The sequence below is a fragment of the Amblyraja radiata genome, chromosome 43 (genome assembly GCF_010909765.2).
Source record: "Amblyraja radiata isolate CabotCenter1 chromosome 43, sAmbRad1.1.pri, whole genome shotgun sequence".
In the NCBI taxonomy this organism is placed as follows: Eukaryota; Metazoa; Chordata; class Chondrichthyes; order Rajiformes; family Rajidae; genus Amblyraja; species Amblyraja radiata.
Genome location: NC_045998.1, coordinates 11,542,658 through 11,557,599, shown reverse-complemented (window position 1 = coordinate 11,557,599; position 14,942 = coordinate 11,542,658). Strand labels below are relative to the sequence as shown.

The window sequence follows — 14,942 nt, the reverse complement described above, 5'->3', positions numbered from 1 at the left end:
GTTTTGGTCTCCTAATCTGAGGAAAGACATTCTTGCATAGAGGGAGTGCAGAGAAGGTTCACCAGACTGATTCCTGGGATGTCAGGACTTTCATATGAAGAAAGACTGGATAGACTCGGCTTGTACACGCTAGAATTTAGAAGATTGAGGGGGGATCCTTATAGAAACTTACAAAATTCTTAAGGGGTTGGACAGGCTAGATGCAGGAAGATTGTTCCCGATGTTGGGGAAGTCCAGAACAAGGGGCCACACAGTTTAAGGATAAGAGGGGAAATCTTTTAGGACCGAGATGAGAAAATCATTTTTTAGACAGAGTGGTGAATCTGTGGAATTCTCTGCCACAGAAGGTAGTTGAGGCCACAGTTCATTGGCTATATTTAAGAGGGAGTTAGATGTGGCCCTTGTGGCTAAAGGGATCAGGGAGTATGGAGAGAAGGCAGGGATGGGATACTGAGTTGGATGATCAGCCATGATCATATCGAATGGCGGTGCAGGCTCGAAGGGCTGAATGGCCTCTACTCCTGCACCTATTATCTATGTTCTATGTTTCTATGTCCTCCTCTGCTGAGATCTCAATTTCTCCCAGTCCTCTGGTTTGCTGCTTCCCCTGGCCAATTTATTTGCCTCTTGGATTTAACGCTATCCTTGACTCCCCTCGTCAGCCACACTTGAGCCACCTTCCCCGTTTTATTCTTTCGCCAGACAGGGATGAACAATTTTGAGTTCATCCATGTGGTCTTTAAATCTTCGCCATTTCATCTCCACCGTCAACTCTTGAATTATAATCTGCCTGTCAATCCGAGCCAATTCCAGTCTCGTACCATCAAAGTCTCCTCTATTCAAGTTAGAAACATAGACAATAGGTGCAGGAGTAGAGGCCATTCAGCCCTTCGAGCCTGCACAGCCATTCAATATGATCATGGCTGATCATCCAACTCAGTATCCCATCCCTGCCTTCTCTCCATACCCCCTGATCCCTTTAGCCACAAGGGCCACATCTAACTCCCTCTTAAATATAGCCAATGAACTGTGGCTTCAACTACCTTCTGCGGCAGAGAATTCCACAGATTCACCACTCTCTGTGTAAAAAAAATGATTTTCTCATCTCGGTCCTAAAAGATTTCCCTCTTATCCTTAAACTGTGACCCCTTGTTCTGGACTTCCCAAACATCGGGAATAATCTTCCTGCATCTAGCCTGTCCAACCCCTTAAGGATTTTGTAAGTTTCTATAAAATCCCTCCTCAATCTTCTAAATTCTAGCGAGTACAAGCCGAGTCTATCCAGTCTTTCTTCATATGAAAGTCCAGACATCCCAGTAATCAGTCTGGTGAACCTTCTCTGTACTCCCTCTATGGCAAGAATGTCTTTCCTCAGATTAGGAGACCAAAACTGTACGCAATACTCCAGGTGTGGTCTCGCCAAGACCCTGTACAACTGCAGTAGAACCTCTCCTTGCTCCTATACTCAAATCCTCTATGGCAAGAATGTACTCCCTCAGATTAGGAGACCAAAACTGTACGCAATACTCCAGGTGTGGTCTCACCAAGACCCTGTACAACTGCAGTAGAACCTCTCCTTGCTCCTATACTCAAATCCTCTATGGCAAGAATGTCCTCCCTCAGATTAGGAGACCAAAACTGTACGCAATACTCCAGGTGTGGTCTCACCAAGACCCTGTACAACTGCAGTAGAACCTCTCCTTGCTCCTATACTCAAATCCTCTATGGCAAGAATGTCCTCCCTCGGATTAGGAGACCAAAACTGTACGCAATACTCCAGGTGTGGTCTCACCAAGACCCTGTACAACTGCAGTAGAACCTCTCCTTGCTCCTATACTCAAATCCTCTATGGCAAGAATGTCCTCCCTCAGATTAGGAGACCAAAACTGTACGCAATACTCCAGGTGTGGTCTCACCAAGACCCTGTGCAACTGCAGCAGAACCTCCCTGCTCCTGTACTCAAATCCTTTTGCTATGAAGGACATTAGTCTCTGACATTAGTCTCTGACATTAGTCTCTGACATTAGTCTCTGACATTAGTCTCTGACATTAGTCTCTGACATTAGTCTCTGACATTAGTCTCTGACATTAGTCTCTGTCATTAGTCTCTGACATTAACCGAGTCGCTCTCCATCCTAATGCAGAATTCCACCACATTATGGTCACTCTTGCCCAAGGGGCCTTGCACAACAAGATCGCTAACTAATCCTTCCTCATTACACAATACCCAGTCTCGGATGACCTGCCCTCTAATCGGTTCCTCTACATATTGGTTTTAAAAAAACCCATCCCTGGTACATTCCAAGAAATCCTCCTCCTCAACCATGTTACCCATTTGTTTGGCCTGATCTATATGTAGATTAAAGTCATGCATGATACCTTTGCTACACACATCCCCAATTTCCTGCTTGATGCTATCCCCAAGCTACTCACTGCTGTTTGGTGGTCCGTATACAACTCCGAGAGCGTTTTCTTCCCATGGCTATTTCGCAGTTCTACCCCGACCGATTCTTCAGTATCCAATGTCTCTCCTTGCCGTTGCATTAGCCAGCAATGCCACCCCACCCACTTCCTCTTCCTTCCTGAATATCGACTAACCTTCCCAGCCTTGGTCACCGACCGTCGGTTGGTGAGTTGGACGGGGAGCCGGACTTTGCGATCGGTCCCCCCCCCCCCCCCCCCCCCCCCAGGCCAAAACTCTTCAGCCAGCCCGCTGGGCCTTGTGTGCCGTGCAGTCCAGCACCCAGGCCAAACTCATCATTCACCCAGCCACAGCCCAGTCGGTCAACAAATTGCCGTCGGGAATTTATACAATAGACAATAGGTGCAGGAGTAGAGGACATTTGGCCCTTCGAGCCAGCACCGCCATTCAATATGATCATGGCTGATCATCCCCAATCAGTACCCCGTTCCTGCCTTCTCCCCATATCCCCTGACTCCGCTATCTTTAAGAGCCCTATCTAGCTCTCTCTTGAAAGCATCCAGAGAACCGGCCTCCACCGCCCTCTGAGGCAGAGAATTCCACAGACTCACAACTCGTGACTCCACTATCTTTAAAGGTAGACAAAAGTGCTGGAGAAACTCAGCGGGTGAGGCAGCATCCTTGGAGCAAAGGAAATAGGCAACGTTTCGGGCCGAAACCCTTCTTCAGATTTCTTCCGCTGTCTTTAAGAGCCCTATCTAGCTCTCTCTGGAAAGCATCCAGCGAACCGGCCTCCACCGCCCTCTGAGGCAGAGAATTCCCACAGACTCACAACTCTCTGGGTGAAAGAGTTTTTCCTCGTCTCCGTTCTAACTGGCCAATCCCTTATTCTTAAACTGTGTGTGTGTGTGGCCCCCGGTTCTGGACTCCCCCAACATCGGGAACATGTTTCCTGCCTCTAGCGTGTCCAAACCCTTAATAATCTTATATGTTTCAATGAGATACCCTCTCATCCTTCTAAACTCCAGAGTGCACAAGATCCCTGACTCCGCTATTTATAATTTGTCCCCTATTTTGACCTGTTGTCCACTGTTTGGGAGTGAGGAAAGTTGGCGATCCTAATCTAAACCTCTCGAAACCTTCAGTCTGAGGGAGGGTCTGCAATCTTTGTCTCCAAACCTTGCGGGATCCTGTTTCAACGACGTTACCTCTCTGCTCGCCGCAGATGGAACTCTACAGGGCTGTGGTCTTTTTGTTTATTTAGGCTCCCAATTGGAGGAGGGACTGTCGGAGGAAGGAGAGGTTCGGGTCGGGCCTCTGCGAATCCTGGATGTCGCTGACCCTACTCCGAGAGTGAGAGGTGTAGGCCACAACTCCTCTGGTGGAGAGGAAGGTGCCAGGCCCGGTGAGTTAATACTCCTTGTACCATCCTTGTCCAAGTGTTGACGTTGGGTATAAAGCGGGAATGGAGCCCACGGCAGACCCTGTGTCGAATGGGGCCCACAGAGAGGGCTGTGGGGTGGGTCGGTCGATTGACAAGGATGGACCACAGGGGAGTGGGGGGGGCTTCTGCTGTTGAGGGACGGAACAGGAGGAGGTGTGGGGGGTGGGGGGACAACTGCCCTGAGGAAGGGGGAACAATGGGGACTTGGGGTGTGGGGGGGGGGGGGACAGCAGTAGGGGGACCAAAGGAGGACAAGGCATGGTATAAGATAAAATATTTAGATAAGAGCAGTGTGGAAACAGGCCCTTCGGCCCATTGAGTCCGCCCTCATCTGTCTCCACTTCAACGGTGCATTGCCTATCCACAACTAGTTTTCCCGTGCCAGTTGCAAGTGGCTGGGGCCAGGAAGCGAGCGGGCAAGATCATCTCCGACCCCTGGCCACAAACTCTTTGAATCACTTCCCTCTGGAAGGCGACTCCGGACTGTCAAAGCTGCCACAGCCGGACATAAAAACAGCTTTTATCCACGAGTAGTTGCTCTACTCAACAGCCAAAAATCTGTAGCCTCCCTTTGATCTGGTATTTTGTTGGTTCACATGCTTGATCAGTGGTATTTTATCATTAATGTTTTATTGTTATTCATGTTTAGTGTTTTCTGAGTCACTGTCACTGTATGTCATGTTGTTACTTGTGGGCGGAGCGCCAAGGCAAATTCCTTGTATGTGAATAGTTGGCCAATAAACGTACTTACTTGCTTATTTTGAACTTTTTTAGCGCCCTTTATGTGGCCACTATTGGCATACCTTGGGTGGCCAAGCAAAGAATTTCACCGTGACTTGTTGCATGTAACAAAGTGTATTATTAGAGGAGGAGGTTTACGAGAACGATCCCAGTAATTCCTCGGCTTGTACTCGCTAGAATTTAGGCAGTGAAGAAAGCGAATGGTATGTTAGCATTCATAGCAAAAGGATTTGAGTCTAGGAGCAAGGAGAGGTTCTACTGCAGTTTTACAGGGTCTTGGTGAGACCACACCTGGAGTATTGCGTACAGTTTTGGTCTCTTAATCTGAGGAAAGACATTCTTGCCATAGAGGGAGTGCAGAGAAGGTTCACCAGACTGATTCCTGGGATGGCAGGACTTTCATATGAAGAAAGACTGGATAGACCCGGCTTGTACTCGCTGGAATTCAGAAGATTGAGGGGGGATCTTATAGAAACGTACAAAATTCTTAAGGGGTTGGACAGGCTAGATGCAGGAAGATTGTTCCCGATGTTGGGGAAGTCCAGAACTAGGGGCCACACACAGTTTAAGGATAAGAGGGAAGTCTTTTAGGACCGAGATGAGAAAAACATTTTTTTTCACACGCAGAGAGTGGTGAATCTGTGGAATTCTCTGCCACAGAAGGTAGTTGAGGCCACAGTTCATTGGCTATATTTAAGAGGGAGTTGGATGTGGCCCTTGTGGCTAAAGGGATCAGGGGGTATGGAGAGAAGGCAGGGATGGGATACCGAGTTGGATGATCAGCCATGATCATATTGAAAGGCGGTGCAGGCTCGAAGGGCCGAATGACCTCTACTCCTGCACCTATTGTCTATGTTTCTATGTATATCTTATTACATTTGTTGTACCCCTTCATTTTTTGAGCTTTAAGAAAGATAGAAATTAAGGAAAGTGAGAAAGATTCGTGATAGTGCGAGAATGTGTTGGGGGAGAAAAATAAAAGCCCATTAGAAAGAGAATTAGTGAAGAAAGTTAAGAAATAGACCCTAGGAAAGAGAAACAATTGCTCTCATTCATTACCTTTTGAGTATTAACCAGTTTTTTTTTTTCTCTTTCTTCCCGTCTCTCTTCTGGTGAAGTGAACGTCAAGACCCTGCTGACTGTGGTGGGGCTGGTAGCGGCCGTGGCTCTCCTACTCGCTGGGCTGGCGGTCGGGGGGGTTGCCCTCTGTGGGGCATTGACCATCTTCAGTCTGTACAACAAACTGGCCAGAACCTCCTCTTAGCTCCAAGGGTGAAACGCCACACTGAATCCCCACTCTGGCCACTGCTGCTTGGGTATAAAGCGATGGGATGGCCCATCCTTTATCGGTGTTCTCCGCTCCTTCTGCACTCAGACCCATTGCCCGGAGAAATGTATGTCACTGTCACCCTGTCAATTTCGTGCACCTGAGCCAACTTGCTGGGTTAGGGCCCAACAGCGTCCAAACTCCAGGCATGAATTGTGGATTAAATGACTCTGTGTTGAACGGTGAAAACAAAAAAATAAACATTGAGTTTGCTTGTATCTATTCCTGTTGACTATTGATTGCCTGAGCTGTTATCTATTGTCAAAAGCCAGACTGAGCCTCGAGGGGGGAGGAGGGGGGGGTCGGTCTATATTCTATATATCGAATCCCGCTTGGAGTGCATACTGTCGTTGTGTCCTTGGGCAAGACACTTCAGCCACCTTTGCCTGTGTGTGAATGTGTGTGAGTGATTGGTGGTGGTCGGAGGGGCCGTAGGCGCAGATTGGCAGCCACGCTTCCATCAGTCTGCCCCAGGGCAGCTGTGGCTACAGAAGTAGCTTACCACCACCGAGTGTGACTGAGGAGTGAATGAATAATGCGATGTAAAGCGCCTTTAGTATTAGAAAGGCGCTATATAAATCCCATCCATTATTATTATATTTGTTTCTTCCTTGGGAGTGGGTCCATAGGTTTGTTTAACAAGGGTCAGAACATGAGAGGCAAGGCAGGCGAATCATAGTCTGACGAAGGGTCTCGACCCGAAATGTCGCCCATCCATGTTCTCCAGAGATGCTGCCTGACCCGCTGGGTTACACCAGCATTTTGTGCTGATCATCAGTTTAAACCAGCATAGAAAATAGGTGCAGGAGTAGAGGCCATTCGACCCTTTGGGCCAGCACCGCCATTCAATATGATCATGGCTGATCATCCAACTCAGTATCCCATCCCTGCCTCCTCTCCATACCCCCTGATCCCTTTAGCCACAAGGGCCACATCTAACTCTCTCTTAAATCCAGCCAATGAACTGTGTGGCCTCAACTACCTTCTGTGGCAGAGAATTCCACAGATTCACCACTCTCTGTGTGAAATCTTTTTTTCTCATCTCGGTCCTAAAAGATTTCCTCCTTATCCTTAAACTGTGACCCCTTGTTCTGGACTTCCCCAACATCGGGAACAATCTTCCTGCATCTAGCCTGTCCAACCCCTTAAGAATTTTGTAAGTTTCTATAAGATCCCCCCTCGATCTTCTAAATTTTAGCGAGTACAAGCCGAGTCTATCCAGTCTTTCTTCATATGAAAGTCCTGACATCCCAGGAATCAGTCTGGTGAACCTTCTCTGTACTCTCTCTATGGCAAGAATGTCTTTCCTCATATTAGGAGACCAAAACTGTACGCAATACTCCAGGTGTGGTCTCACCAAGACCCTGCACGACTGCAGTAGAACCTCCCTGCTCCTATACTCAAATCCTTTTGCTATGAAAGCTAACATACCATTTGCTTGCTTCACTGCCTCTGCACTTCCTTCCTGCAATAATATGTTTATACATTCTGTAGTGCTGCTGCAGGGAAGAATTTAATTGTTCTATCTAATCTGGGGCACATGACAATAAAACACTCTTTGAGTGATCAAGAAGGAACTGCAGATGCTGGAAGATCGAAGGTACACAAAAATGCTGGAGAAACTCAGCGGGTGCAGCAGCATCTATGGAGCGAAGGAAATAGGCGACGTTTCGGGCCGAAACCCTTCTTCAGACTGATGGGGGGTGGGGGGGGAGAAGGAAGGAAAAAGGGAGGAGGAGGAGCCCGAGGGCGGGCGGATGGGAGGGTGGGAGGAGACAGCTCGAGGGTTAAGGAAGGGGAGGAGACAGCAAGGGCTAGCAAAATTGGGAGAATTCAACGTTCATGCCATCCGGACGCAAGCAACCCAGGCGGAATATGAGGTGCTGTTCCTCCAATTTCCGCTGTTGCTCACTCTGGCAATGGAGGAGACCCAGGACAGAGAGGTCGGATTGGGAATGGGAGGGGGAGTTGAAGTGCTGAGCCACCGGGAGTTCAGGTAGGTTATTGCGGACTGAGCGGAGGTGTTCGGCGAAACGATCGCCCAACCTACGCTTAGTCTCCCCGATGTAAATCAGCTGACATCTAGAGCAGCGGATGCAGTAGATGAGGTTGGAGGAGATACAGGTGAACCTTTGTCGCACCTGGAACGACTGCTTGGGACCTTGAATGGAGTCGAGGGGGGAGGTGAAGGGACAGGTGTTGCATTTCTTGCGGTTGCAACGGAAAGGGCCCGGGGAGGGGGTGGTGCGGGAGGGAAGGGAAGAATTGACGAGGGAGTTGCGGAGGGAGCGGTCTTGGCGGAAGGCAGACATGGGGGGGGAGATGGGAAGATGTGGCGAGTGGTGGGGTCACGTTGGAGGTGGCGGAAATGGCGGAGGATTATGTGTTGTATTTGCCGGCTGGTGGGGTGAAAGGTGAGGACCAGAGGGACTCTGCCCTTGTTGCGAGTGCGGGGATGGGGAGAGAGAGCAGTGTTACGGGGTATGGATGAGACCCTGGTGTGAGCTTCATCTATGGTGGCGGAGGGGAATCCCCGTTCCCTGAAGAACGAGGACATTTCCGATGCCCTGGTATGGAATGTCTCATCCTGGGAGCAGATGCGGCGTAGGCGGAGGAATTGGGAGTAGGGGATGGAGTCTTTACAGGGGGCAGGGTGGGAAGACGTGTAGTCCAGATAGCCATGCGAATCAGTGGGTTTGTAATGTATGTCGGTCAGGAGTCTGTCCCCTGCCGTCTTGTACATCAGTGGAGCTGCACACTAAATCTCGTTGCACTGACGTGCAATGACAATAAAAGATATATTATTATTATTATTATTATGGAGATGGTGAGGTCATTGAGTCATCTTTGCTGTTGACTGACTCTGGGCTGCTGTTTGCGCAGGTGACCAGCGGGCGGCGCTGTCGAGTCAGGCTCAATACCTTCCCCTTGCCCCGCACCCGGTGCAGCGCTGACATCCCCCCCCAACGCACTTCCGCCCCGCACCCGGTGCAGCGCTGAAACCCTTCCCCCACCGCACTTCCGCCCCGCACCCGGTGCAGCGCTGAAACCCTTCCCCCACCGCGCTTCCGCCCCGCAGCCGGTGCAGCACTGAAACCCTTCCCCCACCGCGCTTCCGCCCCGCACCCGGTGCAGCGCTGAAGTCCTTCCCCCAACGCGCTTCCGCCCCGCACCGTAGACCGACAACAAGATGGTGGAGAAGAAGCGAGAGAGCGCGGGTGAGGCGACGGGAGACGGGGTCAGAGGGCAGGAGGGAACTGCAGGCGTTGGCTTCACACTGAGGATAAGACACAAAGTGCTGGAGTAACTGTGGGGAGGGGGGAGGGGGGGCGGAAGTTGCATATTCCACCACTCACCCCATCCCCCCACATTCCACCACTCACCCATAGCCCCCATATTCCACCACTCACCCATAGCCCCCATATTCCACCACTCACCCCATCCCCCCCCATATTCCACCACTCACCCATAGCCCCCCATATTCCACCACTCACCCCATCCCCCCCATATTCCACCACTCACCCCATCCCCCCATATTCCACCACTCACCCCATCCCCCCCATATTCCACCACTCACCCCATCCCCCCATATTCCACCACTCACCCATAGCCCCCCCATATTCCACCACTCACCCAATCCCCCCCATATTCCACCACTCACCCCATCCCCCAACGTCACCATCCACCACTCACCCCATCCCCCAACGTCACCATCCACCACTCACCCCATCCCCCATATTCCACCACTCACCCCATCCCCCCCATATTCCACCACTCACCCATAGCCCCCCATATTCCACCACTCACCCCATCCCCCCCACATTCCACCACTCATCCCATCCCCACCCCATATTCCACCACTCACCCCATCCCCCCCATATTCCACCACTCACCCCATCCCCCCATATTCCACCACTCACCCCATCCCCCCATATTCCACCACTCACCCCATCCCCCCATATTCCACCACTCACCCCATCCCCCCATATTCCACCACTCACCCCATCCCCCAATATTCCACCATTCACCCATAGCCCCGCATATTCCACCACTCACCCATAGCCCCCCATATTCCACCACTCACCCATAGCCCCCCATATTCCACCACTCACCCATAGCCCCCAACGGCACAGGGGCGTATCCCTGCACATCCCCCGAAACGTTGCCTATCACCTTCGCTCCATAGATGCTGCTGCACCCGCTGAGTTTCTCCAGCATTTTTATCTACCTTCGATTTTCCAGCATCTGCAGTTCCTTCTTAAACACAAATTCGTCGTGTTGAGTCTCATTGTCTGCAACACGTTTTCACCTAGCACACAGCCGACAATGGATGGCCTGTTTCCTTCCTCGTTACTTGTTTTGCAGATCTTTCATTATTTTGTTCTATATCTCTCTATATCACCGTCTATATCTCTTGTTTCCCTTTCCCCTTAACTCTCAGTCCGAAGAAGGATCTCGACCACGAAATGTCACCCATGTCACAAATGCTGCCCCGTCCCGCTGAGTTACTCCAGCGTTTTGTACCTCTCTTCGGCTTAACCCAGCATCTGCAGTTCCTTCCGACACAATCTTCATTGTCATATGTTCCCGAAATGGACCCACGAGATTGTTGCGGGCTCTCCCTGTCTTAAGTCTTCCAGAACTAGGGGTCACAGTGTAAGGATAAGGGGGAAGTCTTTTAGGACCGAGATGAGAAAAACATTTTTCACACAGAGAGTGGTGAATCTGTGGAATTCTCGGCCACAGAAGGTAGTTGAGGCCACAGTTCATTGGCTATATTTAAGAGGGAGTTAGATGTGGCCCTTGTGGCTAAAGGGATCAGGGGGTATGGAGAGAAGGCAGGGATGGGATACTGAGTTGGATGATCAGCCTTGATCATATTGAATGGCGGTGCAGGCTCGAAGGGCTGAATGGCCTATTCCTGCACCTATTTTCTATGTTTCTAAGTCATCGATGCAGGCTCTGCTTTGTTCTGCACCTTCCCATTCCTTCCCGTGCCCCCCCCCCCCCCGACTAGTTTAGTTCAGAGATATAGCACGGAAACAGGCCCTTCGGCCCACCGAGTCCACACACACACGCACGCACGCACACACGCACACACACACACACACACACACACACACACACACACACACACACACACACACACACACACACACACACACACACACACACACACACACACACACACACAAGGGCTATCTGAAGTTAGAGAAGTCAATGTTCATACCGCTGGGGTATAAACTACCCAAGCAAAATATGAGGTGCTGTTCCTCCAATTTGCACTTGGCCTCACTCTGACAGTGGAGGAGGCCCAGGACAGAAAGGTCAGTGTGGGAATGGGAGGGGCATAAGCCACAGGAGCAGAATTAGGCCATTCGGCCCATCAAGTCTACTCCGCCATCCAATCACGGCTGATCTATCTCTCCCTCCTAACCCCATTCTCCTGCCTTCTCCCCATAACCCCTGACACCCGCACTAATCAAGAATCTATCTATCTCTGCCGTAAAAAATATCCACTGACTTGTGGCCTCCACAGCCGTCTGTGGCAAAGAATTCCACAGATTCACCACCCTCTGACGAAATAAACGCCTCCTCATCTCCTTCCTAAAAGAACGTCCTTTAATTCTGAGGCTGTGCCCTCTGGTCCTAGACTCTCCCACCAGTGGAAACATTCTTCGCCATCTCCTTTTCTGTCGGGACTTATTATTCTGAGGCTGTGCCCTCTGGTCCTAGACTCTCCCACCAGTGGAAACATCCCCTCCACATCCACTCCATATCCGGGCCTTTCACTGTTCAGTAAGCTGGGGAATTGGAGGAGGGGGGTGAAGTGTTTGGTGGCCGGGAGATTGTGTTGGTCCAGGAGGTTTAGTCCTCTTGTCTCAGGCAGGTGGCAGGAGGGCGGTGGGCGAAGGGTCCTCGACCCGGCCACCCGACAACGTCGCCTCTGTCGCCAGCTCGACGCCCTGGAGCGCGACAACTTCCAGGACGACCCGCACGCCAACCTCCCGCAGCTCAAACGCCTGCCGCAGTTCGACGACCCTCACACCGAGGCTGGTAGGTGGAAGGGAGGGAGGGAGGGACGGGGGCAGGTGGAGATCTGATCCTTCTCATGGGTCGATCGTCGGTTCATGAGTTGGACGGAGCGCCGGACTGTGCGCGCGGCCCCCCGGGACAAAACTCCTCAGCTGGCCCGCCGGGCTGGGCTTTGTGTACAGTCCAGCACCCGGGGCCAACTCATCATTCACCCAGCCACGGCCCAGTCGGTCAACCAATTGCCGTGGGGGAATTTGTCCCGTATTTGGACCTTCTGACCCTTATTTGGGAGCGAGAAAGTTGGCCACCTTATTCTTGGGGGAGGTCGGGTGGGGGGGGGGTGGGGTGGGTAAAGTGGGGTGGGTAGGGTGGTCAGAGTGGGGGGGGGGGGGGGTGGGGTGAGGTGAGCGGGTGGGGTGGGGTGGGGTTAGGAGGGGGTGGGGTGGGGTGGGTAGGGTGGTCAGAGTGGGGTGGGGGTGGGGTGGTCAGAGTGCGGTGGGGGTGGGGTGGGGAGGGGGTGGGGTGGTCAGAGTGGGGTGGGGGTGGGGGTGGGGGTGGGGTGGGGTGAGGTGAGCGGGTGGGGTGGGGTGGGGTTAGGAGGGGGTGGGGTGGGGTTAGGAGGGGGTGGGGTGGGGGTGGGGTGGTCAGAGTGGGGTGGGGGTGGGGCGGGGTGGGGGTGGGGTGGGGGTGGGGGTGGGGTGGTCAGAGTGGGGTGGATTTGGTATCTTGACTGGGTTGGGTGCTGAGTTCACTCTCGTTTCAGCAAAGAAGAAGAAGAAAACTCGCGGGGATCATTTTAAGCAACGATTCCGCAAGAATTTCCAGTCTCTGTTGGAGGAGCAGGTGGGGTTTAGTACTTGCTTGTACTGTGTGTATTTATGAGGTAGGGAGGGGGGAGTAGAATGGCTGGAACGATGAATATCTCTCTACCCCAGTGTGGACGCCAGAGTTGCAGGACTGCAATACAGTCGTAGCGTGGAAACAGGCCCTTCGACCCAACTCGGCCAACAATGTCCCAGCTACACTAGTCCCACCTGCCCACGTTTGACAATAGACAATAGAAAATAGGTGCAGGAGTAGGCCATTCGGCCCTTCGAGCCAACACCGCCATTCAATGTGATCATGGCTGATCATCCCCAATCAGTACCCCGTTCCTACCTTCTCTCCATATCCCCTGACCTAGCATCGGGAACATGTTTCCTGCCTCTAGCGTGTCCAAACCCTTAACAATCTCATATATGTTTCAATGAGATCGCCTCTCATCCTTCTAAACTCCAGAGTGTACAAGCCCAGCCGCTCCATTCTCTCAGCGTATGACAGTCCCGCCGTCCCCGGGAATTAACCTGGTGAACCTACGCTGAGCTCCCTCAATAGCAAGAATGTCCTTCCTCAAATTAGGAGACAAAAACTGCACACAATACTCCAGGTGTGGTCTCACCAGGGCCCTGTACCAGCTCCAGGGAAGAGCATGTTTGGATGAAGGAGCTAAATCACAAGGCCTGGCAGTAGAGACTGCTCTTGGACTCTTCTGTAGATAATACTACGCCAAGTGGGACCCGTTGGGTCCCGTTCCCCCAACGCAATATTCCACCTCACCCATAGCCCCCAACTCTGCCGGCGTGGCTGACTTTTCTAAAGTTTAAAATGTCGTTAACTTGTAAGAAATAACTTGTACTGCCTATATTATGATCAAATTGGACATTTTAGATAAGTAAGTGTTGAGGGAGGACTGAATATCTATGGTGGGACAATTCCACACCAACGGGCATTAATAGACTGAGAGAAACTACATGGCTACAACAACAAGAAATATGTTAACCATTGATCATCCTCTTCACACCTAGTTCTAGTTGTGTTATCACACTTGCACATCTACTCCCTGCACATCAGGGGCAGTTTTGAGGCCGATTTTCCGACACACCCTAACATTTAGGCTTTACTGTAGACTTTAGATAAGAGCAGTGTGGAAACAGGCCCTTCGGCCCACCGAGTCTGTCTCCACTTCAACAGCACCTTGCCTATCCACAACTAGTATTCCCATGCCAGTTGCAAGTGGCAAGGGCCAGGAAGCGAGCGGGCAAGATCATCTCTGACCCCTCTCACCCTGGCCACAAACTCTTGGAATCACTTCCCTCTGGAAGGCGACTCCGGACTGTCAAAGCTGCCACAGCCAGACATAAAAACAGTTTTTATCCACGAGTAGTAGCTCTACTCAACAGCCAAAAATCTGTAGCCTCCCTTTGATCTCGTATTTTGTTGGTTCAATAGACAACAGGTGCAGGAGTAGGCCATTCGGCCCTTCGAGCCAGCACCGCCATTCAATGTGATCATGGCTGATCATCCCCAATCAGTACCCCGTTCCTGCCTTCTCCCCATATCCCCTGACTCCGCTATCTTTAAGAGCCCTATCTAGCTGTTAAGAGCCCTATCTAGCTGATTTTTGGAATTACAGGAATAGCTACTTCCCCACAGCCATCAGGCTATTAAACCTGGCTCGGACAAAACTCTGATTATTAATAACCACTTTCTGTTATTTGCACTTTACCAGTTTATTTACGCATGTGTGCATATATTTATATCATGGTATATGGACACATTTATCTGTTTTGTAGTAAATGCCTACTATTGTCTGTGTGCTTAAGCAAAGCAAGAATTTCATTGTCCTATACAGGGACACATGACAATAAACTCACTTGAACTTGAACTAGCTCTCTCTTGAAAGCATCCAGAGAACCGGCCTCCACCGCCCTCTGAGGCAAAGAATTCCACAGACTCACCACTCTCTGTGAGAAAAAGTGTTTCCTCGTCTCCGTTCTAAATGGCTTACTCCTTATTCTTAAACTGTGTGTGTGTGGCCCCTGGTTCTGGACTCCCCCAACATCGGGAACATGTTTCATGCCTCTAGCGTGTCCAAACCCTTGACAATCTTATTTGCTTAACATGGTTCACATGCTTGATCAATGGTGTTTTAT

The 14,942-nt window shown here is 51.1% G+C and overlaps 1 protein-coding gene across 1 annotated transcript in view; it reads left to right on the top strand.

The window, feature by feature from the left end:
* Positions 1-9,093: 9,093 nt before the first annotated feature.
* The window catches only part of znhit1 (zinc finger HIT-type containing 1), an 8,181-nt gene continuing 2,332 nt past the window's right edge, over positions 9,094-14,942 (top strand). The window contains exons 1-3 of the mRNA XM_033014671.1: positions 9,094-9,152; positions 11,821-11,991; positions 12,734-12,813. Of these exons, the coding sequence (XP_032870562.1) occupies positions 9,125-9,152; positions 11,821-11,991; positions 12,734-12,813 (279 nt within the window). The 5' untranslated portion in view covers positions 9,094-9,124. The remainder of the gene's footprint in view (positions 9,153-11,820; positions 11,992-12,733; positions 12,814-14,942) is intronic.